Raw genomic sequence first — 27,620 nt, 5'->3', positions numbered from 1 at the left:
AAAGCAGGGAAAAAAGAGAGTTCGAAAGAGCAGCGCTGCAAGCCATTGCCATCCGTCAAAGTGAAATTCTGATCCTGAACCTTTCTTTCCAGCGATGTGAAGCATATAAAAAAAAAAAAAAGATTGGAAAAGGGTGGAGGAGATAGATCATCCAAGTGTCGCGAGATAATGTTGACGAAGCTCTCGGAAAGGGGGCGCTTCTGTCTGTTTGAGTTTCTCACTGAAAGGTGACAGAAGAAGGCTTGGTAAACCTTGCTTTTATTTCTCACGCTTTTGTCGTCAGCTCTGAATATTCAGAGCATTTATCTATGGTTAAACTACATTCTGAATATCTGAATTTCCGTTTATGCTTTGTGAAGTGAAAGCTATAAGGAAGAAATTATGGTTTCCTATTCCTCGCAATGCAAAAATATTATCCAATATTTTTACAATATTGCTCAATGTTCCAAATATTGTACAACATCCGAGAATATCCTGCGCTATTCGCTTTCCATTCTTAAAACCTTTTTCTTTCATCTTTTTTGTATTTACAAAACATCTAAATGTCTGCAACGGTATTCGTTGTCTGAAATATATATGCATGTTAAAGCATGGTAAAAGCAAATTTTTAAACGGTCAGTGGTTCATTTGATGATAGTAATGAGTTCTGCATTCGAATGCCACGTGACGAACTTTTTATGTACAAAACAATATTCGATTCTAATTATTTTATTAATAAAGACAGTCATGAATTAATAAAGAAAATCTTTACATTCAAAAAACTTTTTTTGATTTTTATTATCTGCACAATGGAAGGACATTATATCTGTCCTTATTCCTTTATACAGATACTTATAACAAAAGAATCTTACAGTGAAACTTTTACTTAAGTATAAATAAAAGTATATTAAGTAAAAGATTATATATTATAAAGTATAAAATTATATTAAAAGTTATACTGTAATATACTTTTATTATAGTATAACTTTTAATATACTTTTACTTAATAAACTTATAAAAAAAAGATTACTTATAATACTTATTATAAAGTAATAAATATTATAAATATACTTATATATATACTTATAATAAAAGAGATTGTTTGTCCGTTTTAATCAACCAGTCTTTTGTCTAGATACGACCTTAGACCCAAATTACGAAAATAATGACAAGTAAAATTGGGGTTATAAAATGTAGATCCCAGGGAAATTTTTTGAAATTTAATTAATTGAAAATTAAGCGAGAGTTTATCATTTTTTTCTTATAAAGGTGGCAGTTCAGATACATTTGAAATTTTGTAATTATACTTTTATGCATATTTCCTTTCCCATATCTATTTAAACCAATATGGATGTATAAAACGAAAAATGAATTGGACATATAGGAGTTAGTTCAGCAAAATAATGCGATATGGACAGTAAAATAGTTGCATCTCGTCGTTCATGGGTTCCAGATTTCAGGACCTTTTTAGCTCATGCACTGAATACTTACTTCAACCCCCGCATCAAAATGCAGTCTATTCTTGGTTCAATTTCTTAACTAGCTCTGAGGCAATCAGAACATGAGGCCTAGGTACCATCACAAGAGGCTCAAAACTGTTTAGAATTTTATAAAGATTATTTTTGACGTCTTATATCAATATCCTTAGAATATTTTTAAAAAACGGTTTGAATTAAAATTAATTAAAGCACATAAAAATGTTTCCGACATGATCTGATTAATCAACTAGAACACTTATTTTTGATTGAAACTGATTTTAGCATCTTTAATAACAAAAAAAATAAAAATTCTATAGATAAACAATAAGCTAAACAGATAAATAATTTGTTTAAAATAAAGCAATAAAAAGGCCGTCCCTTAAAATCTTTAAAAAATGTATCGATAAATCCGCTACCTTTTGCTTTCTTTATAATCATTCACTCCAAATTTGGAAATGTGTATAAAAGGTGCAGAAAAATCTGGTGGTGCAAGTTAACTGGGAACTAGGACGGCTAATTAATGTTGCTTCCAAATGGACACTACATCTCCTAAGGCCGGCCCTGATGAATTCTTACCGATGTTTAAGAACTTTAGCAGAATTAAATAACTTCAAATTTCCAAAGCCCAGATAAGAAAAAAATTTCTGGATGGCTAATATATTTATTGTGCTCATTTTTTAATTTAGTTTAAGCACCACATTCGTAAATAAAAAAATAAAAAAATACCGGATACTGATTTCAACATTTAACACTGGAGTCCTGGTAATTTCACCTTCCATCTAATCCACCTTTGCAGGAAAAGTTCTCTCTAGCTCAAGTAGTAACTGAAGGTAAGTGTAACTGAAGGTAAGTGTAACTGAAGTAACATCGTCTAAAAATGTTCATCTGCTTTCAAATCAGTAAAAAGTTTTTGAAATCTTATGAGTCAAAGTGACTTCACGTACCACTCAAATTGAGTCAAAGGAAAAGGAATGAAATGAAAAATCAACTGAAATTTTTATTAACAAATTGGCTGAAATTAGAAAAAGAGTTCGAACAGAAATGCTACATTTGACAACTGATTCACGGTTTTTCTTCCATATTACACGTTACAAATGACTGTCGGTTTATGAATATTATTTTTTTAAATAAAAGTGATGCATGATTTGAATATTATTGAATATTACATTTAAAACTTTTTATATTATTAAAATCGAAAAAATAAAAGATCTACCTAGGCTTTTAAAAAACTTCCATTACTTCTTCTTCCATCGAATTAGTTAATGTTTAACTCGTTTTTATTATCTTGATTTCTTGTATATTTAGTACTAAATATGCAATCAATGTTCAAATAATTTCCCGATGAGTTAGAGACTTTAAACGCAATTCAGAACTGGCTAACTCGCTAACTAATATTAACTTGCTTTCTTGTCTATCTGTTTATTTTTGTTTGGTAGAAATTTTGGAATTGATTAAAAACTTTCGTTACCTACACATAGCACCAGACAAGTCATTAACTCATCGCGAAGTTAGTTCAAAATCTATTGCAAGTACAAGATTAAAAAGCAAAATAATAATAATAATAATTTAAATTTAAAAAAATTAATATACCAATTTTTTAAAGCAGATGAAAAGTTTAAAATAATTTCTCCTAACCGCATACTGATTAATAATCCTAAATATATTGTCTGGGAAATTTGTTATTGGGACTTATTTTTTATTAAAAAGATTAATTTTAATACATTAATTCATGCTACTTTCGTACTACACTCGTTTTGTAGTTAATTAAGAAAACCAAGAAATTAGTCCTCCAATTCTAACCAATGATCCTATTTCGAGATTCTTATTTCATGTGAATGTTTATTACCTTCAAAAGAATTGTCAGTTTTCAACTGTAACCTCTATTTTTGAGAGAAATTTTCACTTTACATTCCCTACCAAGAAAACCTGTGACATGGTCCCCTAGCCATAACTACTGTACCAATTTCGCCATTTAACCGAATTCTCTTTTGAAAGTATAGTCTATCAGAGTAATTTATGTATATTAAGCAAGTATAATGGAAAATAGTATGTTCTTTTAATGTCGTTAGATGTAGTTCATCAAAGTTGGTTGACGTGACTAAATTAATGCTATTATTATGATGAGCAAGCAGCTGGTCGCCAAAGGCGGATAGTGCATTTTTAAAATGATGTTAACTAACGTAAATAGCTAGTTTACCATTAATTGATTACTTTTTAGCCACCGTTAATAGCCTATTTATTCGAACTAAAACTCAAAAACAACACAAAATGGCGAAGTTTTGTAATCTAACTAAATGCTTTCCTCGGAAACATGATAACTTTCGCAAAAAATTCAAAACTCAACATTGCAAAAATTTTATTTACTTTAATCAGTGTTACACGAAAGACAAACGTCTAAAAAAAAAGTATATATAAATGCGAGAAAATGTGACATAAAAATTATCTTTGGAAATGCGTCTGCTGGGCAAATAAGATAAACAAAAAAATCAGAACAAAAAGAATAGTCTTAAATATTCCTACTCTTTAGTTTCGCCGAAATATGCCCTTATTTGCATTCTAAAATAAATTTTTCTGGAATTCACCGTCAGATATTTACTTTCAGAATATCAGAATGAAACATATTTTCTGTAATATTTATGAGATTTGCTTTTATTATATTTTTGCTTTCCGCAAAATGGAAGTATTCAACTTGTCACATCTTACCACCGAGTAAAAAAATGTGCTGTTTATATTTTAAGAAAATGGCGTTTTCAGTTTCATGTGGAAGATGTTTGCATATTTATTTTCTTATAGTTCTTTTTTTTTCTAGTTGAAATATCTGCGTTACTTTCTGGAGCAATGTGCTGAACTCATATGACTTTTTTTTTTATTATTATTCTTTCTTCTTTTTATACTCTTCTGCATTCTTTCATTCTTTTTTTTTTTTCTTTTACTTCATTTGCGTTCTTCACAAAAATGGAAAAAAAAGGGAGGCAAGAGATCTTCTGCCACATTCGTTCTTATGTTTGGACATGCATTTATAAGTAGGCTACCATCAAAAAGTTTCTTTGAAATGTTGACGTTAAAGATTTATTATTAAAACTAGAAGTTATGACCATCTGTACGGGCTGTTATTCTGAAACCAATATCTCAGTTTTGATTGTAACTGATTAACTAACGAAAATTGCTGAAGGAAATCTCATGAACGGAGGAAGAGCGTGGAACAAGCTTCAGAACCTTTCAAACTTTAATTTTTTGAAATCTTTTTTTCAATTTCTACTATTAGATCACACTCTCTCTCTATATATATATTGTTCAAATTTTCAATCGTTAATAAAATACTTTTTATTCATCCACTCAAAATCAAATACATTTTTTTAAACTTGTAGTGGATGACACTTGATGTTAATACAGTTTTTTTTTCAAATATTAATTAATTAATTAAATTTGTCCAGTAATTTCTAATTCGTCGCCAAATCCGTCGCCAAATTGCCGCCAAGTTTATCGTCAAGCTCTATTTTGCCACTTAATATTGTAATTCTGTTATATGTATATACATATTTATATTAATTGTAATTATTTAATAAAAAGTAACTAAAATAAAAATAAAAAAATTTGTTGACCTAAGTAGGAATTGACTTTAAAATTTTTTTTTATATATTACTTGTTATAATTTCATTTGATAGCCGAAATCCATCTGAACATTTTTTGACATTACATATGAATATATTTTGGCATTTTTCATTAGCGTTAGAGTTATAATTTAAAACGTAGAGTCACTGTTGGCTTTTCACTTAGAAACGTTTATTTTAAAGTCATTTTTCACTACATTTTAAGAGCTTGTGCACAGGGTAAAACAAAAAGGGTTCATCGTATCAGTATGATTTTTCCAGCTATATTTATGCACACATAATAAAGAAAATCATGCAAAATCAAAGAACTATTATGTATACTTTTTTCAGTACTTGACAAAATGCTAAAAATGTTTTTAAAGCGTTTTCGCGTTTTAAAAACATAAAAAGTAAAATAACTCCAGAAATCTATTAAAATATTTATCACTTTGCATGATAAATTTGGGAAATGATTGGGAATAAATCGGTGTAACATTTATTGATAAAAGTTGTTTGTTTTCTGAAAAACTTTGCGCTCAAGCAAATTCCGCCTTCGGCAATTTGTACGGAATATGCATTTTTTCACATATATTTTAACTAATGAAAATTATTTCACTAACTTAAAAATTCATAATTATAAAGTTAAAGTTAATTAAACTGTGATAAAAAAGTCTATTAAATTTAAGAATTTTTTCTTATTTTAGAGAGAGTCACATTTAATCACTTTCGAAGTCTGTTTTAGCTGTTAAATGTCCTATATCCCCTTCAGAAATGAAAAATAATCGTACATTTTAAATATAAATATATAACTACATTAAAGATTTTGTTTCCATGCTTTGGGATCTCTTCTATCAATACTATACACGAACACTCAAACCCAATCTAATCAGATTGAAATAAATACAGAAAAAAAAACAAAAAAAAAATGCAATTCCAATTACAAAATAAAAAGTAACGCTGAAAAAAATATTAACAATAGCCTCTAACTGTAGAGAGAATTTTTAGAATCAGCTCGGCATAAATATAAAATAATAAAAATTGCAGACTTCTGCTCATTAACCTTTGCTACAATCGAGCATTTTTAACGTTTCACATCGTTATAGACAGCGGTAAGTGATTTTATGATACATATATTTAATATAGAGTGTTCAAAAATAAAATTTCTTGTTTAGAATAATCTTCAGCTAAAATAAACGCACAGATTGAAGACAAATTTCATTTCCAGAATTTGAAAAGGTGCGGGAAGATGAGTTCCGCAAAATCTATTGTAACAAAATATATGACAGATATTGGAGCTTCGGGAACCAAAATTAGCCAATAATTACATTGAAAACGCATGGTATAAAAACTGCCGACTTCTGCTCATTAACCTTTGCTACAATCGAGCATTTTTAACTTTTCACATCGTTATAGACAGCGGTAAGTGATTTTATGATACATATATTTAATATAGAGTGTTTAAAAATAAAATTTCTTGTTTAGAATAATCTTCAGCTAAAATAAACGCAAAGATTGAAGACAAATTTCACTTCCAGAGTTTGAAAGGGTGCGGGAAGATAAATTCCGCAAAATCTATTTTGTAATAAAAAATAAAAAGAAGTGTGACAGATATCGGAGCTTCGGCCGATAATTACATTGAAAACTAGCCAATAATTACATTGAAAACGCATGGTAAATGCATTATTTCAAATTTCATTCATGTTTCAGTTATAAAATTCCACAAATAGAAATGATTGATATCCTATGTTATATACTTCAATACGAAGAGGTACGAATACGATATTTTCTCTGTTTTACATGAAATTATACAGTACTGTATTATTACTTTGTAAGAAGTAACGAGAAAGTATTGTAATAGTCCAAAAAAATCAAAAAGTTAAGATTTTGACAAATCTCCTCGTTTTAGACTTCTCTCAGTTGCCCTTCCCTCTCAAAACACATTGTTGGCATTATGTGTATATGTGACTCCAATAACTCAAAAGCGTTTTGAGCTACAGGATGAAATTTGATAAATGGACTTTGGGCCAAAAATGTAAATTTCTTTCAAATTTTGAATGTAATCCCTTCATAAGTTTGTCTGACTGACAAATGAAATAGTTAACTACAAAACGCAAATGTCTGGAAATCTGTATAAATAGTTGGGGCACAGATTTGACATCTAAAATGTAAATTCATATCAAATTTGAACCAAATGTATCAAAGGATAGACCATCTGTCGGTCTGTACATTCGTATCCATGCAAACACTATGCCTCAAATCAATGAAATCCCATGTGTGATTTTGTGACCACAACTACAGTTCTGTGTCAAATTGTAGTTTCAGTTTATCGGGAAAAAAAGGCATTTAAAATACATATTGGCTAAAAAAATTCAGTAAAAATTCTAAATTCACGCCAAAAGTCAATATTTCGTGACTATTATTCGCCAATACCATACAAGGCATTCGCGGTCTTTATCAAGGTTCACAATTTAATGTGTGATAAGACCTTTATTAAAGAGTATGGAAAATAGTTTCTGAGAGACCACTCTTGCTGATATGTTAATTTTATTTCACAATTAATCGCCAAGAATCGCACGCCAATAGGCTTTTTCGTAATTATTAGTCGCCAATGGCAAGCAGCTGATAATACCCAAGTACTTTTTTTAGAAAAATAGAAGAAGATTTTGAAGACATCGTTCCAACTAGTATTTTTATTTATTACAATTCACAATTATAGTATGATGTTTTATGATAAAGTACAATATTCGTGGGCTATTGGGGAAAATAGATGAATCTGATAAAAAAATATATTTTATTAATCATCATTAGGTACCCAGATGCACGTGTATTTTCAATGTTCTGAATTTCTTTTAAGTGAGTTAATTCATCAGCAACTTTTGGGAGTTTTTCAGAGGAATTCGTCTCTTTATGTCTTCTAAACTCTGAACATTAAATTTGCTTTCATTTCTTTTTTGGTTTTAATTGCAGATGCCTCCAAACAGGGAAGTTTATTTTATGTGCACTCTGTAGAATCTTTCAAAATTAATGGTTCCTAATCTTTTTTTTTCTTTCTTTCTTTAAACAGAAAAATGTTCTGGTTGTTCTGTTTTGTTGATTAATTAATTTCGTACAAAGATTAATTATTCTTTTGTGAAGGAACAGATGTCAAAAGAATGCATATCAACTATTTATTGCACGTGAGTTCAGTTAATTTCAAAAATAAACATATGACAAAAATGCTTGTTTGTATAAAAGACTAAAAAGTACAAAAAGAACGATTTGATATTGTTTAATGATATACATAAGTCACTCTTCTTAAGCATGTTTGCATTATTTATCAAAACAATCATATGATGTTCTTCAGAAAATTATATTTTAAATAGAAAATTAAATTAATACTCTTAAAAAATCTTTTAATAATTGAAAAATCTTTATTTTTCCTTATCTATCAAAAATTTCAATCCTCGTTTGGCCCCCTACATTTAATGAGTATTTAAACTTTTTAACGTTGAAAAGTTTTTCATTATCATGATGCTCTAAAATTATATTGCTTTTAGTGAAAAAGAGGGATTTCTGTAAAAAGATGTGAGTAACATGGAGTAAAGTTAGAAATCGTTCAAATAATATCGATCTAAACACTTCGTCATATCTCTACATTTTAGACCTTCATAATTCAAATTCGAATTCATAAATAAAATAAATTCAAATGTTCTTTGGAATAAAAGAATTAAAACTAAATTTTGTCCAAAAAATATAAAATCATTTTTCTAGCATTAGGATCCCTTTCATGGCTATTTATCTTGACGTAATGATATATCTCATTACATTTTCACGTACTCTCCGGGTGATCTCCTTAACAATAAGGATGAAGAAGAGAGTATTAAAAATGTTATTAAATGAGGCATTTACTAAAAAAATTTAATAAAGACATTTACGAGACTTGCTATAAATCATTTTATCTCTTATTAACGAAAAGATATCACACGTAATACTCTGTATCCAGATACAGTTAAATATGCAAAGACGAGCCTAGTGTGGGACCAGGACAGGAACCTACAATCCCCCTCTTCCATTTAAAATAGCAGTTTCCTGTTGAGCTTTTTGAAAGATTTCACTGTGTAAGATGACTAAATTTGCTAAAACTGAATGCTAGTCACTCTAATTCATAAAATTACTTATTATTTTGGCTCAAACCGTTTAATTACCACAACAATAAGCAAAATTCTCTCTAAAATTAAGTAATAGATTGTATTGTGATAGAAAATTCCATCTAGTGGGTATTCAATGAAGAATTTCAACTCACTCATTAATGGATAGCGATATTTTATTCTACGAAAACATGAATGCGTAGTAACAAAACACAGCCGAAGTGTACATAAAAGTAGCACTTTCAGTAACACAAGCTTTTGCATGCTTTCTAGAAAACTACCCGTTTTCTTAAGCTTCAAACTATAGCTTGAAGAGCATCTTAAATTCTTTCAACTAAAATAATACTCCAAGCAATTTAGAATCCCATCGACTTCTAAACTGCTTGGCTCAACATAACGGCGTATCTTACAAATATTGCCAGATTCCAGAAGGTTTACAATTGATCATCAGCTATTATACAAAAAATAAACGAAATAATATTAACAAAATATGTTTATCAAAGAAAAAATCGTTTGCTTTTACTTTTTAATAATATTTTAACAAAATAAAAATAGTAGCAGTTATAAAATGTCTGAAAAGGAATCGCAAGCAGAAAGTTGGTATTAAACAACTACTACAGCACAAAGCATTCAGACAGAACTCGTTGGAGATCAATACTCGGAAGAGAGACTTTATTCAGCTATTCCTTCTCTCAAGTTGATTACTGACACTCTCTGTACATCCTGACTCTTTGAACTCCTATGACAGAGCATCGAATGTTCTAGACGAAATGGCGGAATTTCAGATCTAATGGCGATATCTCAAAGATTATCGAATATTCGAGATCCTTCATTTTTGTCGCCAAATTATCAAATAGACCCAGAACTCATCCAGCATACATTAGAACTATCTGTAAAAATCCCTTTCATTCTACGAGATTAGCGAATAGGGAAGCGTTATTACAGATTCATAACGATGCGATCAAATCAGCACAACATCAATAATAGATAAACATATGTTATAAAAAAGAAAATATCTTTCTATGTCTGTCTCAAAATCTATTTTGAAAAGTGAGCTATAGCAGAATGATATTTAGAACTGAGTCGAATTCACATCTAGACTGACATTGGAGTTTTCATCTTTCAAAAGTTTTACTACAATTGATCTTAAATTATGTAAAAAGGAACAATTGTAAATTCTTGAATTTTAAAGTCATTGTTTGATTAAAAATAGCAATGCCATTCATTATATTTCTTTTGTATATCCAATAGGCAATCCTACTTATGACGGAATTTAATAAAGGATATATTTAATCATGATACATAAGAAATAAGTTTGGATCTTTCCTAAGCGAAGCAAGATAATTAAATTTGAGCATATATAATTTTTTTCATTATGTTAGCGTATATTAAAAATATTTCTCTTGAATATTAACCGCTATTAGTTTTAGCAGAAATTTGTTCCTTAAGCAAACATTCTTTAGCGCATAATAATTCAATGATATGTAGTATTAAAAAAATTATTTTCTTTTTTGAATACCTGCTTTCATCAATCTTGCTTAAAATAAATTACTAAACCGTCCATTTAAAGAATAGAAATTTTTTATTTCGAACCTCTATTTGAACACATCATTGACTGATAATACTTTAAGATGGATTCGTGTACATTTATGTTATTTTTCAAAAATTAGTCTCACTTATAGCAAAGATTAAACGCAGGTAAGAAAATGTATTTAATATTGTTACAACGGGGATATGCATAAATTCAATATTAAAATAATGGAAAATATCGTTGTAAAATATACTTAAAAATGCTATAAAAAATTACTAAAAAATAAGTAAAACTGGTATCACTAAAAAGCTAATTTTTTAATTTTAAAGTTGAGTGAATATAGTTTTTGAATATAATTATATACTTTCAGCAAATTAAAACCAAAACATTCAAATTTTGATTAATTTTTAATTAAAAAATTCTAATTAAATTGTGAAATATCTTTTCTTAATGAATTTTACTGCTTAAAATTAACTACATTCCAAATTTGGCAGTTTTAACTATCTGGTCTGTCTATCGTTTTGCATTATTTTTGATTATACATGTTCACATCACACAATATACATATAGCAAGTCAACTTATAATCATTATCATAATGTTGGAACAATATTACATCCACTTTTTTTTACTAATTAATTATATTACTATAGTCAACCACGAAGCAAATTTTGAGCATCGTCTTATGAATGTTATTTTAGCATCTTCTCACAAATTTTTGTGAACATCTTCTCACAAATAAGCACCTACTATTGAAAACCAATTCAATCTCACCACATTCTTCCATACTTAAATATACTTGAGCAATATAGTTTTTACGCCTCTGCAACACCCCATTAGTCTTGTATAGGGGTAAGTCTTATCACTGACTCTCTGACCCGTCGAAGGCACACGTATAAAGAATACTAAATGACCGGACCGCCGCAACAGCAACATTGGCTTGAACTGTGGTTGAGTCCTAAGGGCCATCACCGGCCACGGTACAGCCCTTCCCGAAGGAAGTACGTCCCATCATCGATGGGTGGAGCCAGATCTCCCACCTATTTATGTACCCACCAGGGTGGCAAGATCCAACTACCATACCGGAAGCATCTCATCCCCATTTCGAGGTGCCCTCCGGGGGTTTCTTGTAAAAGGGTATCTAAACTCCCTTATACCCCTTAGTACTTGTGATATAGCCTTCCTAGAAAAAGCCTATATGCATTTTTGGATCCCATTCGTTTGACAAGAAAATTCAAACTTCGATAGATTCTTAGGTTTGGTATAAATATCCCAGTGAAAATTTTATTTATATAGCTTGAGGTGTTTTCGAGCTGTATAATATGCACACGAACAGATAATCTATTCGTTGATGAATTCAGTCCAAAATTTGATGAAAGATCTCCAGTTCTGGTATAGATCCATAAATTCAATTTTGTTCATATACCTCTTTGCGTTATTATTTCATTATCTTCATATGATCAAACTTTTATCTTCATAGTACAAACTTTTAGTTCAGGAATTTTCACAAAATAGAATTGTTGAACATAATTTCAAAATATATGATGTAAAATTTCATTTTATTAATTCGTTTCGTTTTTAGTTATCGTTCTTATAAAGAAAACAAATAATTAAAAAACTGCTTTCGTTCTCAAGGTCAATGAGGTCTTAAATATGCGGATTAATTGAAGTTTCTAGTTAAGACTTTTTGACTGTTAAAACATTTCTCTTCTAATATGTCTTGTTATCCACCATTCGTGACCAATTGCTTCGATGATATTAATGGTTACTAAAATTAAAAAAAAAAAAAAAAAAAAAATTATAAATATTTTTTGGAATTTGATTTTTTTCAGCAAGTAATTTTTAAACTTCAAATTTTGATAAACATATAACTATTCTTCAAGTCTTGATCCGTCCTGTTTATCGTGTTAAGCCTTTCCCTGGTTTTCTGTCTATATCATTATGATATCGTTACATATATGTAATGATATCTCTTTACTTTAATTCTTAATTAATTTTCTATTTTTTATCTTAAATTAGTCTATGCTGCTCTATTCTAAAATTTTCTCTTATTTCCTGATCCAAATCCTTTTTTATTTTATTTTTTATTTCATTATTGCCAATACGAGCTCTAAAAATTGCTTTATCTTTGTTTTCCCATTCCACGAGTGAGGGACTCCAGCGTAACTTTTTCAAAGATACCTAAAATTCGCTTTCCTAAAACTTGTCAGCACGCTCCTTATCGGAATCTTGTAATAATACCACTCAAGTGAAAAATTTTGGCACTTTTCTGTTGTATCGCAATGTAAACAGTCTTTTAATCACCACTTTTCCTTGCACAAATTATATCTCCCGGATGAAATAAATTGAAGTTAAAATTTCAAAAGTTTCTTCTTTTCGGCCATGCATCTGCAAAATTATATTTACATATACTTATATCACAGGAAAGAGCAGTAGTATTAGTATACTTTCAAGATATTGTTTAATAAACAATTGAAAGAACAGAAAAATTTCAAAAATTTAATTAAACGCATGCCTTATACTGAAATTTACTCAACATGAGTTTTTACTTGTTGATCGTCAACAATGGCAAAAATACTAATATGAAATATTTATAATGAAAATGAAAACGATTTGATATTTTCACTTCAAAAATGAAAGATCTTATTGTAAAAAGGCTTAATTTTTTTTTAATTAATTAAAAGTAAAAATAAAAATTATACAGCAGAAACAATGGTATCATTGAAAAGATAGTATTTTGAGTTTTGAAATGGTATAAAAATCATTTTTGTGCTGAAACGTTTCTAAAGTTATAGGAAATCAATTTTTCCTAATTTTACCAAAATTTCGCATAATTTTTATTTAATTAAAATTCTGATTAAAAAAATCCTTCTAGGAATATTTTGAGTTTCTAAAGTATATATATGTGCCAACGTTGTTAGATTTAGATCAAACAGTTTACCTGTATAGCGCTAATATGAATACAAAAAACACACATGCTCATCTTTATTATTAGTATAAATTGTATTCGTATGCACATGCGTAACTTCTCTTCAAAATGTGATTTTTTAATTATTTGTAATCTCAAAGGATGATGATATTCAAAATTTGATCATTTAATAATAATTTGTAAGATATAATAATGTGATTTTGATAAAATATGATTTGGTATAACCATATTTCCCCAAAATATGATTATACCTCCAAAGTATAATTTTTAAATCCAATTAGAGAATGTGCAATGGCAACAGATTTTCTATTTCGTCCTGTTTTAATTGCATTCTTCACAAAGCGACAAACGTAATCTTATGAGTTCATCAAAATCTCGAGTTCGGACTTCATCATTGTTTAAATATTTTCTCTTCAAATCTTTCTTATACAAAAAAAGTTTTTAAATAACTAACACATTGATTATTCTTTGCCTGTTGTATTTAGTATTCCAAGTGAGTGATAGTTTTCGAACATCGGCTCATGATTTATTCTTTCCCTTCAAGCTGTTGACCTAAAAACACACTCATTGTTGAAAACTATCATATAAAGAAAGTGAATAAATTTATGCAACTCCAGTTTCCCCAAACAATATCCTCCCACAGCAATAAATCTCTCTTCTGAAGAGGCAATTCCAATTCTGCAAGTCTACTGATTTTACTTTTTCCTTAATTGACGCTTTTAAAAGTCTTCAGTTTTAAGCCTTTCCCAGCTGTAAGAATAGATCGAAATTCGTGTCCTTCACCAAATGGATGATATTTTATATTTTAACTGCCTTCCTAAGCCGCAATCATTCAATTGCCAGGGAAATGGGGCGGATTTTATGGGAGACGGAATGAAATTTGCATCCCCTCAAGGGAGATGATGGTGTCTGTTACCGCCGCCAGAGGGCACTCGAGAAATCTCGTGTGAAAATCGCATCACTCAATGTAAGAGTAGGTTCCTTCTTTCTCGAAAGTGGATGGCCCGTTTTTCGAAATGCCACTTTTTCGCTTCCTTTCTTTTTTCTGTCGAGCATTGGGTTTGGAAAGGGATTATAAAACCTTTTTTCCAAGGAAGAGAATAAAAATCAGTGGTTATTCTGCTTGATTCTGGATTTCTTTTGCCGTAAGTGATATGACATGCATAAATTCTCTCTTTCTGATATAGAAGGAAATATAGGAATGGAAATTCGATTTTCTGATCCCGCATTTTTTTTTTTTTTTTTTTTTTTTTTTTTTTTAAGAAAAGATTTTTGAGCGCGTTTTTTTAAAATGTATGAGCATTTGTTGCTGAGGTTTCAATGTTGCGACGTATGAATATTTTCAAGGGATTTATTTCTATCGGTGAATAATAATTCTAAATACACATACTTGCGCAATAACTTTCGGATCCATAGAACTCAATTTTACAATATTTATATAATATAGTATATTAGGATGAATTGAACCGCACTTGAAAAAACCTTTCCCTAATTGTATTAAAAAATAATTTTTAATCATGCGGATTAAACCTTTCATCAATTGTAAATGAACCAATATAAAAGGTAAAATTATTGTTAAATTAATCATACAAATAAGTTTTGCTTTTTTTTTTACTTTGTCGTATATGAATTATAAAGAAAGTATGGTAATTGTCAAAAAAATTCGAATTCGATATTTTGATGAATCTCCGCATTTTGGACCTCCCTGGACTTCATAAACATATTTTTGGAAAATGTCTGTCTGTCTGTGGAAAAGTAACTCAAAAAAGCTTTGAGCTGGAGGAGTAAAACTTGACACACGGTATTTATAGCCAAATTTATAGATTTCTATCAAATTTTAAGCAAAATATACTCAGAGGAAGTCTTTTTATTTCGAATATAAGTTTAAAAAACAGAGAATAGAGATTGTATGGTACAAAGAATTATGGTAAATTTAGTATACAGATTTAATATCTATACTGTAGATATTAAATCTAGCCAAATACAATCTAGCCAATACAAATTGTTGTCTAGCCAAATACAACAAAGGGTTGAACGTCTGTCAGTCTGTACAGGTATGTAAATACGATAACTCAAAAACACAATAATTTAAATATATCAGATTTGGTATGCAGTGTCATGATTGCAATTGTAGTTCTATGTCAAATATTGATTTCAATCGGTTGGGGAAAAAACGCTTCCAAAACACACATTCACTTTTGTTAGAGAATATGCGAGAAAATTTTGGGGAGACAACTTCCATTGGTTCTCTACAAGAACACCATTGACTCAGTTCTGTTCTTCGTGCTTTCTGAACTTTGTTTATAAGTATTATATTATTTTCAATACTTATATAGAAACCATTATTTTAAGATAATGGATAGTCTAGTTGGTAGAGCGTTGGATTCGCATCCCTTGGGTTGTGAGTCGGCCGAAAACTCTCTGTGTGCATGGTGGATGGTGCACTTATAAATCTGTCGTAGCCACAAAGTTCTCCAAATCGAGACAATACCACTAGGGGTAATGGAGCAGAGGTGATAGTTTTCTGCTTCAGGTCTTAATTACGATCTGTGGATAAGTGAATGAAACGTATGAATGAAGTCCGCCCCGTGAAAGGGTTGTGACGCGTGCGTAGCTAAGACGTACTTTTGGCACTAGATGGCACTACTGAAACAAGAGACGCTAAAACTCGGCTTAAAATCGCTGACTTGTCAGCGGGCTTGTCTCTGACAAGTGCCATAAGCAACAGCAATACTATTTTATTATATAGTAATTGTCGAAAATTATTTTTGCTGGAATTTATAACATACTTTACATTCTATAAACTTAAAAACAATTTCTTTTTTCGTTCCATTCACAATAAACAACATCTCCAACTTTCTGCTTACCTACAAAACAATCTCTTATCCGTACTCATTTCATATACTAGTTCAACTCTGTTACTTTTGCTCTTATTAATAAAACTGCGTTGCTAAAAATAAAAAAAAATACACCCAGTTCCTTAGTTGTCTTTAGATATTCGAAAATGCCGTTTCTTTAGCAATATATTTTCATAAGTGTCAGTTCAGTCCATTTAGGATCATCTGACACGTGACAAGTGCGTAACTTTCTTCAGTTTTACATCTCCAACGCAAATCACGGAAGAAGAAAAAAAGCGTAGCTTCATATTACAGTGCAAGATCACCACAACGTATACAAATTACATGGGTGATAATGCTTAAAAAATTGTTGCCGTGTTACTTGCACTAATCCAGTTAAATCCTTGCCTTATTTTGATGCGTTTTACAAAGATTGGTATTAAGAAAATAGTCGGATGAATTTAGTACAACTAATTGGATAATGGAAACTACGCTTTATTCAACAAAAATATGAAGCGTTAAACCCAAAATCACAACTAAGGTGCACACAACAAATCGCTAATTAAATAAACAATACAATCACCAACTTCAAAGAGAGAATCAGTCATTCAAGCCTTTCACAGTCTTTCTGATAAGGAATGATGCTACATATGTCAAGACTCTCCAGATCTTAGTTCCTAATAAAAATAGTGCCATAATTCTTACATTTTCCAAAACCTTCACTTCGTTCCAAATTCTTAGCCAGGTCTCAATGCTTATTGCCAAGATTGAGGAGGATCACCAACTAATCCATTCAGCAGCCAATAAGAATCTCGGTAACTCTCTTTTTCCAAACATAAAATTAACTTGGCAGGTAAATGGTATTACAGATTCCTAGCAATATTATGAGTTTAACTAATTATCCTAATTTCGAACTCTTTTCTGTTCATAATCCCCCTGTAAAGTCTCGATCCAGTCTGATCCAATAAAGGGTAGCGTTATAATCAAATTCTTTATTTACAGCTTTATTGACACAAAATTACAGTGCATCATCAAGGTTCTAAGTTAAATGAGTTATTAGAATTCTATTCGACACAACAAGGATAGTTCCTCGAATGCTTTCGGAGAAACCTCCCAAGAAAACAGCTAACCGACTCTTAGCGTTCTAGCCAAAACAGGCGTAGCTCCAGGGATCCACCAAATCTTCTCGGGTGGAATTCTCGTCGGACACTCCGCTCTCACCATTGTCTTCCTCCGTCTCCACGATTCTCCTCTCTGCCAACTTCCTCGCACTTTTATTCTGTCCCCACCCTCATTCACATCGGACCATTTTCCCGGTTATCCAATAATCGTTCAGCAACAACTTCACTGGTCTACAGTGGGAATCCGTTGGAGAGCCACCCTCCACAATGTAAAGAATACAGGTTTACATCTGTTTCAAATACCCGTTTTCTGCAGGTGTGGTCCCTTATCTGGACTCACACTAATTGCCCAGATGTCCTTACTTTAAAGGGGTCGACCACCTGGTACTTCTGGAAGCACTTACACTGCGGTAGGGCGTCGCCATTGCTGATACTGCTGTCTGGATGCTAATTATCGAGCGTGGGAAAAAGGAACGTCACCATGGTCAAGCATGGAAGAAGCTGAATCATTACATCCCCAACAAAAGACATATAAATCACCAAAAGACATTTCCTTACGATTTATTTTACAACTATTTACTATCAAAAGACATCCGTTTACTATTTATTTTACAACTATTTATTATCAAAAGACAATTCCTTACTATTTATTCTTTTCATTGTCTTTTCAGATCAAGGAGGATTGGAAGTACGTAGCGATGGTCATCGACCGACTCTTTCTCTACATCTTCACATTCGCCTGCATCGTCGGCACTTTAGGTATCTTCCTGCAAGCTCCTTCTCTCTACGACCCCAAAAAGCCCATCGATGTCACACTGTCCAAGGTGGCCCTCGGACAGGACATGCCTGACACCCTCTTCGAATGAAGAAACTCTTTGTTTTGCCTATAGTTTGCCCCTCCCCCAACCTCAATGGCTTTCCAAGATCTCGATATATTTTCTTCTTCGGAGGACTCATAGAAATATTATAATTTGTTTTTGCATCTTAAAGCTAATTTATTACATATCTCCAAGCGAACGAAATTAAAAATTATTCATTTAATAAACTGTATTTTCAAATATTTATTACATATCTTAAAATTCACCGATAAATCCAGTATTGTATTCAGATAGCATTGGCATTTGTTAGATGAGGATCCCGTGGTGTCTTCAAGGTCATGTGAATGACACTCTTGAAATTTGCTATCGTTTGCTCCTAACGTCATGATATAATAATGCATCTGTTCTTGTTCAAATGTAAGCGAGGCTATTAAGTGTTGATAATTTTTAGGTAATGAAATAATAAATATGCACTTTTTCAAAAAAGGTAAAATCGAAATCAAAGTAATACATTCATTTTGGCTGTAGTTAACTGTTTCGGTTTCGATGAATTAGCTGCTATCTTGTTTTAGTTTTATTTCAACTTATTTATTGAATTCCGAAACTTATTACTATAATTTGTTCTTTTTCAACAATTTATTTTTGTTTATTAAGTAGTTTTATTTAAACCATAATGTAAGGGGTTTTCCTTATTCATTTTTTATGCTTTATTTTAAGCAAATGCATTATTTGAAATGCAATTACCTACAAATATATTTTTAAAAAATAAATGCAAAGAGCAAGTAAAACATTTTGAAAATGTGAAAAGTTTTAGTTTAACCTAAAATGTAATACTTATCTATGTTTAAAAACAAAAGAAAAAATATCGCAACTTAATATTCATTAAACGTAAACGATAATAACAATTTCAATAAATTTTACAAAAAAGAATACCGAAATGTATGGATAAACAATAGCATAAATGTATTTTAATTTTAATTAATTACCATAAACTTAAAATGTAATATCAATCTAATATACAAAAAAAATTATTCTGCTAAACTTAAAATCCTTTATTCAAATATAATAAAATAATAAATTAAATCCAAAGGAATATTCTCTCAATACTTCCCTGGTTATATAAAAATTTAAATAAATACTTTTAATTCTTAAGTCACTTTGTATATTGCCTTCATTATTTAAGAAAAGAAAAGATTGACATTGATTTTCAATTAAGTCTGTCTTTCCATTTCTCTGATTTCTGAAAGAGTTATAATCGTTTGAAGTTCGGTATTCTTTCTTTTTTCCCCCAAACAGAAAGAATAAAGTTTTCCTGCCACACGTAATTAAAACGATTACAGGGTTGTATTCGTTTCTATGAGTGACTAATTCCCCCTTCTCCTTTTAAGATTGTTTCATTCCATTCTTAATTACTTTCTGCTTCGTTTGAGTTCTTAATTCGATAAAAGAAAAAAAAAGTAAAATTGAATTGAAGAACACTGTTCTCAAATTTCAAAGTTTCGTTGCTTCGCTTCATTCCCTTTCGCATTTTTATTGTGGGGAGAAAAAAGAAAACGGTATTGCATTTAGCTGGTAATTTTCTAAAAATTCTTCCTCAGAATTTTATTTTTTATTTTATTTGATTTACTTCAAGCATGTATTTATCTCGAATCTTTCGAAAAGATTTTAATCATTAAATTTCGATAATTGCTATAATCGATGAAGAAAAAGAGAAAAAAAATCGGCGGTTTCATCGGTTCTCTCAAATAATCGTTTGCTCGTTATTTTTCCTTAATTTTTCAATTCTACGCCTGTTTATTTTTTTTATAAAAATAACAGCTTTCATTATCTGAAACTAAATTTAAAATCCATTATATTTTGACTATTTTTTTATTTTATGTTCTATTAAATACTAATTATCTTTTTCATAGACTAAAACAATTTATCATTTTTAAATTAAATTAAAACTTAAAAATAAAAATTAAATTCAATATTGTTAAAACCAGCTAATATGAAAATTAAAACTTTTAATTTTTTTAATTTTTTTTTCCATTCAAAAAACTGTTAATTCTAGAAATTATTTTTACCATGATTCCAGAATAAAAAAACTTATTAGATTATTATTGAATTCTTTTCTCATAGAAATATGTACTTCAAGTAAAAAAATAGTACTTTTTTTTGAAAAAAAAAGTTGTTAATTAATTACAATTTCAAATGTGGAAATTAAACTGAATTTACCATTTTTTCACATTGACTTTATTTATGTCACAACCAAATGAATAGGTAAATCATTTTAACATTAAAATTGCTTTGATGTTGAAAGCATTTATTGTAAAATGTTGTTGGTTCATTCAAATATAATAAATTTTTAACCATTTATACTACCAGAAATGGAACACTCTATCAGGGTTTCATTTTGAATGAAACTATTACATGATAATTCGAAATTTAATATTTCTATGGAGTCCTCTGAAGATAAATCTATAATTTTATATTCAATTTTTCTCTTTCATGCAGGAGCAATTACCTGATGATGTCACAGCTTTTGTAAGCACGTCAAAAAATGTATTAAAGATTGTGTATTTCTAGGTAGTAACACTTTACAATGTAACTTCTTCCTACCTCAATATGCTCCTAGGTCGTCGTCCCGTTGACAAATCACCCTGAGCTCTGACTATGTATTCTAGGTCCTGTAGTTGAAGACTACAGAATATAGCTTTCGTTTTACTATACTGCGGAGCACAGCAAAACTTGTATTTGTTGCAACTCATTCCTTAGTGTTAACTGTGCCCCGCTCTTTTGAGCATATCGTCCTTTTAGCGCAGCTATCCGCGCATGTCTCGAATTGCAGTCGCAGTTGTTATGTGCAATGTCTGTTCTTGGAAGAACAGTTCTTGTTCATTTGAACGAAATGCGGAAATTTGGAAGAATACGAGTAGAATGACGCGAGCTTTGTATTTAAAGAAAGGATTTGAAAAAACAGCATTCAACTGGGAAATTTATCGAAAACATGTCAAATTGTCATCTAAAAACAATTTCAATTTTTTCAATGAGATATAGCAATTTGAACAGATATTTATAAAAAAAATATGAATTACAAATTTTTTTTCTTGCATAAACTATTAAAAATTTTGATTTATTAAATAATATATATTTGTTGACTTTTTAATGAAAATCGTTTGATGGAAAAAAAATGTTTTAAAATCAACGTTAAAAGAGAAAACGATTTAAATTATTGATTTTCCCATGAAATTCACTTGAAAATAAAAGCTCAGATCTACTGATGACCGTATAGGAATTTGAAATAATTAGTATTATTTTTAATTAATAAGTTTAACTATGTTCACCGTAAACAAATTTGCAAAAATGAGTTATTATTCTTTTATTTTTGTAAATATTTGACAAATATATTGAAAAGATACATGTAAATCTTATTGTTAAATTCATGTGAATCATATAACTAAATATTATTATTCACTAAATTCATGTGAATCTCATAAGTATATATTATTATACTAAATCTTTTCCGACGATATAATCACAATTTCAAATTGCCTCTTACAGTCAAGTTTATGATAATATGAATTGAAGCAGGTATGTATAAATACAAAGTAATTGAATGCTGTTTTTCTAATCTGACAAAACAACTAAAGCACAAAACAAACTAGCTAGCAGCATAGCTTAGGAGGAAAGTCCATCGTCTTATCACTCGTTATGGTGCACTAGTTGAAGAGATCAAAGTCAACATCTTTGTTCAACATCTAACTGTTTACATACTAATGAATATATATGTTATCAATATATGTATATGTATATATATATACAATATATTATACCGATAATCAATGTTCTTGCTGAACGCCATTCCAAACCCAAAATAGTGGCATAGAAATTTTTGAAAGAATTTTTAAGATTGTATCATTTTGATCGCCATGATATGTGATAAATAATTTGGTCATGGAACTAGTAATGCTAAATTTTTTACTCGAATTTCGGAAGAAGTAGTTTTTATAAGAAATTGTTGCACATATTTCAAAATTTCACCCTAAAAGATTCAAAAAAACTTTTCAAAGAAACTGAAGTAGCTACTTATAATAAAAATATCCATTTTTTTTAATAGAAAAATTTTTAATAATCAAACTCTCTCTAATTATTACTACAAAATACTTAATATAATTTTTAATTAAATTGTTCTTTTGCTTCCTGACAGAATAATATTCTCTCTAACAACCTCTTAATATTAAATATTAATATGCAATTTTTAACCTAATACTTATTTCATGTATTACATTTTTCGTATATTTAGGATATTTCACATGTTTGATTGAAAGAGATCTAGATTTAAGCTGGTGTATACTTCAAAAACAAAACAAAATAGCAATATTAACGCTTTCTTGTCTGGTTAATAGATAAAATGCCGAAACCGAACTCCGTAAACAGAACTGGCAATCATGTATATTTAATACTTTATAATCCTACTTTAATATTTATACTCTTTAATCAACTAGTAACTACCGAATAAAGCTATCTTTGAGAATAAAGCACTGTTTTTAAAATAATTCGCTTTTCTCCTTTTTCGAACACTAGTGTTATCGTGTTCAAACACAAATGTTTCTATTCTAATTGGAATGGCGTTCTGCTGAAGAATTTCCGGCTGATGAAAATCAGTGAAAATGGCAGCTTTCCGACGTGTTTGTAATTATCGTCTGTGTTTGTGAATGTTTCCCTGTTAAAGATGTTCGTTTTGAACTTTGAACTCTCAATGTTTCCCTACGTAGCTTTCTAGTCGTGACATTTTTACTTAAGTTTAGTCATCTCTTTTTGCCGAAGTAAGTGATGCCCTTTTGAAGGCTCGAAATCGCACAGGTTGAGGAATATCTTAATTCTAAGAACAGAAAAGAAATGAGGTTACTTTAATTTAAAAAAAAAAACATAAATAATTCTTTAAGAACAGTTCTCAAAGAAAAGAAATTTGGTATTAGGCTGTCTTTAGTAGCAGCAAGCTTTGGAGAATATAAATGTAAACCGAGAGTCTTATCATTTTTTTAAATTTAAAATTTTTGTTATTAACATATTAGGCGTACTTCAGCTTTGTCTTCCAATTTTAAGCATCCGTAATCGAAGTAAATAGTTCTGAAAAATGCTGAGTCCTCTATAGGAGGAAATTTTTACTATGATACATCAACAACTGATCAGTGAAATTAAGAAAAGCTAATACTGATGAGGAATTCCTTGCCTTAAAATTTTGCGTCTATGGTAGCTTTTCTTAAAAAGGAATTCCGAAATCAAATTATGCTAAGTTCTTTTTTAGTTCTCCTGTAAAAACAACTAAAAACTATTAAAAACCAATATGGCATTGGATTCAGTAAAGCTTTTTTTTTTGTACCTATTTCTAAAAGTGGTTCCCTACAATTTATTATCTCATATGTATTTTATAGCTGAAGATGATAGTTGACATCGGTGATACAGCGTATTGGCAATAATTTCAAGATGATTCTATGTTTGAAGAATGAAAATATTATGGAAATATAAGATCTTTTACTCGTTTAAATTTTTCGAAACTACTGAAAATGAGCCATGTAATCAAAATTTATTTTGTATATGCCATATTCAACAGAAAGAAATCTTAAAAATCCAATGAATTTCTTAAAATAGCAATGTGTTTTGATAACTACAGAAATCATGAAGCCTTATAAGAGAGTTTTAGGTGCCAAAGGTATATCCATACCAGTGAAATACATCAATAATGGAAGGACATTTTTATTTCTGACATGCAAAGGAATAAACAGGAAAGGACAAAAATAATAATCTGTTTATATTATTGAAATTTTATTTGTTTCTTGGATTGGCTTTGTCAATTAACATTGACCATTTTATTTTGGTATTGAAAATGAAATTAAATGCATATTTATGTTTAAAATTAAGTGAGAAAGTGGATAAAACGAAATAAAATATATATTTGGGTTTAAAATCAAGTGTGAAGGGGGGTAAAATGAAATAAAATGTATATTTAGGTTTAAAAAAGAAAAGACAGGTAATAACTGAAAAAAATTGAGAAAGCCATGCAAATTTATAGAGCATTCGGGCTTTCATATTCAGTGATGTTTATTTTATAAAATATTTTAGATGGCCATATTGTTTCTTATGTTGGGAACCATTCGATTAGATATCAAAAAAATGAAACCATTTTATGGAAACTTGTTTCATGCTGAAATATAAATTAACAAAATTCTTTAAAATATATATATATAAAGGGTTTACTGCTTTTTTATAAAAAATATTCAGCTGTTTATTGAAATTTTTTGGAACTTATAACGCTCTATATTCTGAATAATTTTCTAAAATTATTTCTACGAGAAGATTCAATTTGTTTTTTCTTAAAGCATCTTTTAAAATACACTTTTGTGTTGCTAGTAATTCCACGATATTGAAAATTTATATCTTTCAAAATTAATCTATAAATTATTACGATTTTCTTAATATGAAAAAAAGAGTATTGATGTTTCACTATTTAAAGCAACATTCAATACATACAATCTATTAAAAATCTATAGATTTAATAAGAAAAGGTATTAAATCGGGTAAATGTAAGCAAAATTTAATTTACCAAATATTGTAATAACTATTCTCAAAATGAAAATAATCGGAATCTTAAAGGTAATGTTCAATATTTTGAACTTATAGATCACGATCAGTAGTTGATACATCATCAAAATATACTAAATATCTCTAGTTAGTCATTGCTGTAAATGCATCGTATGACTGTAAATTTGATCAGCTGTGTAAGTGTAAAAAATTCTGAAACATTCCATGAATCGCGGTTAGAGCGCGGTTCGAAATGTACGCGAAAACAAAATCATGTTAATATGTCGCGGAAAAACAAATTGCACTAGATGTAAGATAACTATATACCGATGTTTTAAAATGAAATGTTTCTTGGTAGATTAGGAAGTAAATGTGGTTCGAAATATTTTACAAAATGGTGAGACGCTAATAATTTTGTGAATTTTACAGTTCTTTTGAAAAACATGGCCGGATGAAATAAAAGAAATGCGAATAGAACTTTATAATTACAGACACTTTATTCAGGATTTTTCACTTTTCCGGATCTTTTTTTCTTTTTTAAAAGCGAGCTATGTAGATTTATCTTGCATGCCCTGAGATTTATACAAAATATACTTCAAATTATTACTAATAATCGACAATCCTGCACTGCTCAATATAACGCTAATTTTCTGTGCTATAATAAATAATAGAAAGTAACGAAGTTCCTCAATATTTTATAACGATGAATCAACTCCAATCCAAGCTTATTTCACACGAAATTGTTTAAAGGTGTTTTTCACACATGGAAGCTTTCAGGTGCACTCAGGACATTGATTAAACATACAAAGATGGACAGAAGCTTTAAAGTTTCATTTCAATTCCTTGTTTTCAAGCTTATATTTCAATAAATTTCCTTTAAATATTTATCAAAAATATAGTTAATATAATTGAGAAATAAAATTAAATCCTGATAAATATTTTTTAAGTCATAAAAAATTGTATCAAACTAATTTTCTTTTAATTTTCATGTTGATATATATACCAAACGATTTTCTAAACTGTCATAAATTATCAAAAAATAATATCATAAATTATCAAAAAATAGCTATTACTTTCACATTTCTTACATTATCACGAATATAAATGAAATGAAAAAAATCATAATGACAGCACTTTTACTTATTAATATACAATCTAAAACTAATTAAATGTTGGAATATGCCAGTTAAAAATCGTTTGGCTATTTGGAAATACATATTGACTTGTTTATCAAAACAAAAAAGAAGCAGTGGCTCTGTTTAACGAAGCAAGTAATATGTACTTTTCGTGTAAATAGAACGCAGGTCGTTAATGGGTAAGTTAATAATTTTTACAGCATTTGATATAACAGCCATTACAGATTGATACCTTCGAACTCTGTGAATAAGTTACAATCAAAAATATGAAAACACTGGAATTTATTGCACTGAACTTTAATCGAATCCATAAATATTGACATATCTATTTAAAATATATAAAGAAGCTTATTTTAAAATACACACAGGCTTAGAAGCAGTTTTTTTATTACAGGATCTGACGTAACAACAAATATTTTTAGACAATGGCGTCCGATTTTAATAAATTAGTTGGCGTTAAAATACATAAAAATGGCCGGATATATCAATTTGGGCATTGATTAAATCTACACATATGAATAAATCTGTAGAAAAAAAAATCAGTCAAACCACTATTTTCAAACAAACTTCGAAGCAATCAGTTAGCTAACTTCGCGATTCTTGAAAAATTACAATATCAACAAACATTTCAGATAATTAAGGTTTGATGTTTACTGAGAAATTAAGTACTACTGAACAACATGGATGTAATTCGAATTTATCCAATTTTTTGAGATAAATTTAAAGTCGCTTCTCCCTTTTTATAAAAGAAATATTTGATAAATTATATTATCATAATTGTCAATTTCTGATAATACAAAATTTTCAATTGATCGAAAAACGTATCTTGCTTAAAAAAATCTCAACGAAAATTCAAATATTTATTTCCAGTTTTTCTTAACAAAATTATTAATATTAGAAGGCAACTTTAAAATACATACAAAATGTTTTATTGATATCAACAGAAATGTAACAAATGATGATAATTATTTATTAATATCCGTATTATCTTTAATAACACCATTACTCCTCTATTTAACTCAATATTAACAATAACTCTCAAAATAATACTGCTCAATAAAATACTGGAAACCATAATGATTTATATCAACTGTGAAGAAATGTATATTTAGATTACCGAAAGCGTTATGACTACTGTGGTGTCCCATTATTGTGATTTTTAACCTATGTCTTGATGTATAATCACTTTAATATTTCTGCTTCTTGTTTAGTAGTTTGTTTTTCAATTCAATATAAACTTTTTATGATTTTGTACATACAGGAAATGTCTCATGGGCATGCCTCGTTTGTGAAAATGCACATAGAATCAAGGTCAAATAAAAAACAAAAGTAGCTTTTTTTTTTAAAGCCGTCTTTGATAGTTAAAAAAAAATCTTTTATTCTTTTCTATTTCTATTTTTAAAGAAAGTGATACCATTCTGAAATTCTGCTGAAAGCTAATCAATGATAAAGCTGAACAATGCTGCATACAAATGAAGCTTCAGAACTAAGTAAAAAAAATTCTATTTCCGT

At 29.3% G+C, this 27,620-nt stretch overlaps 1 protein-coding gene across 1 annotated transcript in view; it reads left to right on the top strand.

The window, feature by feature from the left end:
* The window catches only part of LOC129974936 (acetylcholine receptor subunit alpha-like 1), a 177,991-nt gene extending 158,930 nt beyond the window's left edge, over window positions 1-19,061 (top strand). The window contains exon 9 of the mRNA XM_056087738.1: window positions 18,262-19,061. Within this exon, the coding sequence (XP_055943713.1) occupies window positions 18,262-18,456 (195 nt within the window). The 3' untranslated portion in view covers window positions 18,457-19,061. The remainder of the gene's footprint in view (window positions 1-18,261) is intronic.
* Window positions 19,062-27,620: the final 8,559 nt, after the last annotated feature.

Source organism: Argiope bruennichi, chromosome 7 (assembly GCF_947563725.1).
Source record: "Argiope bruennichi chromosome 7, qqArgBrue1.1, whole genome shotgun sequence".
Taxonomy (NCBI): Eukaryota; Metazoa; Arthropoda; class Arachnida; order Araneae; family Araneidae; genus Argiope; species Argiope bruennichi.
The sequence above is the reverse complement of the archived record's forward strand: the minus strand, read 5'-3'. Positions and strand labels throughout refer to the sequence as shown.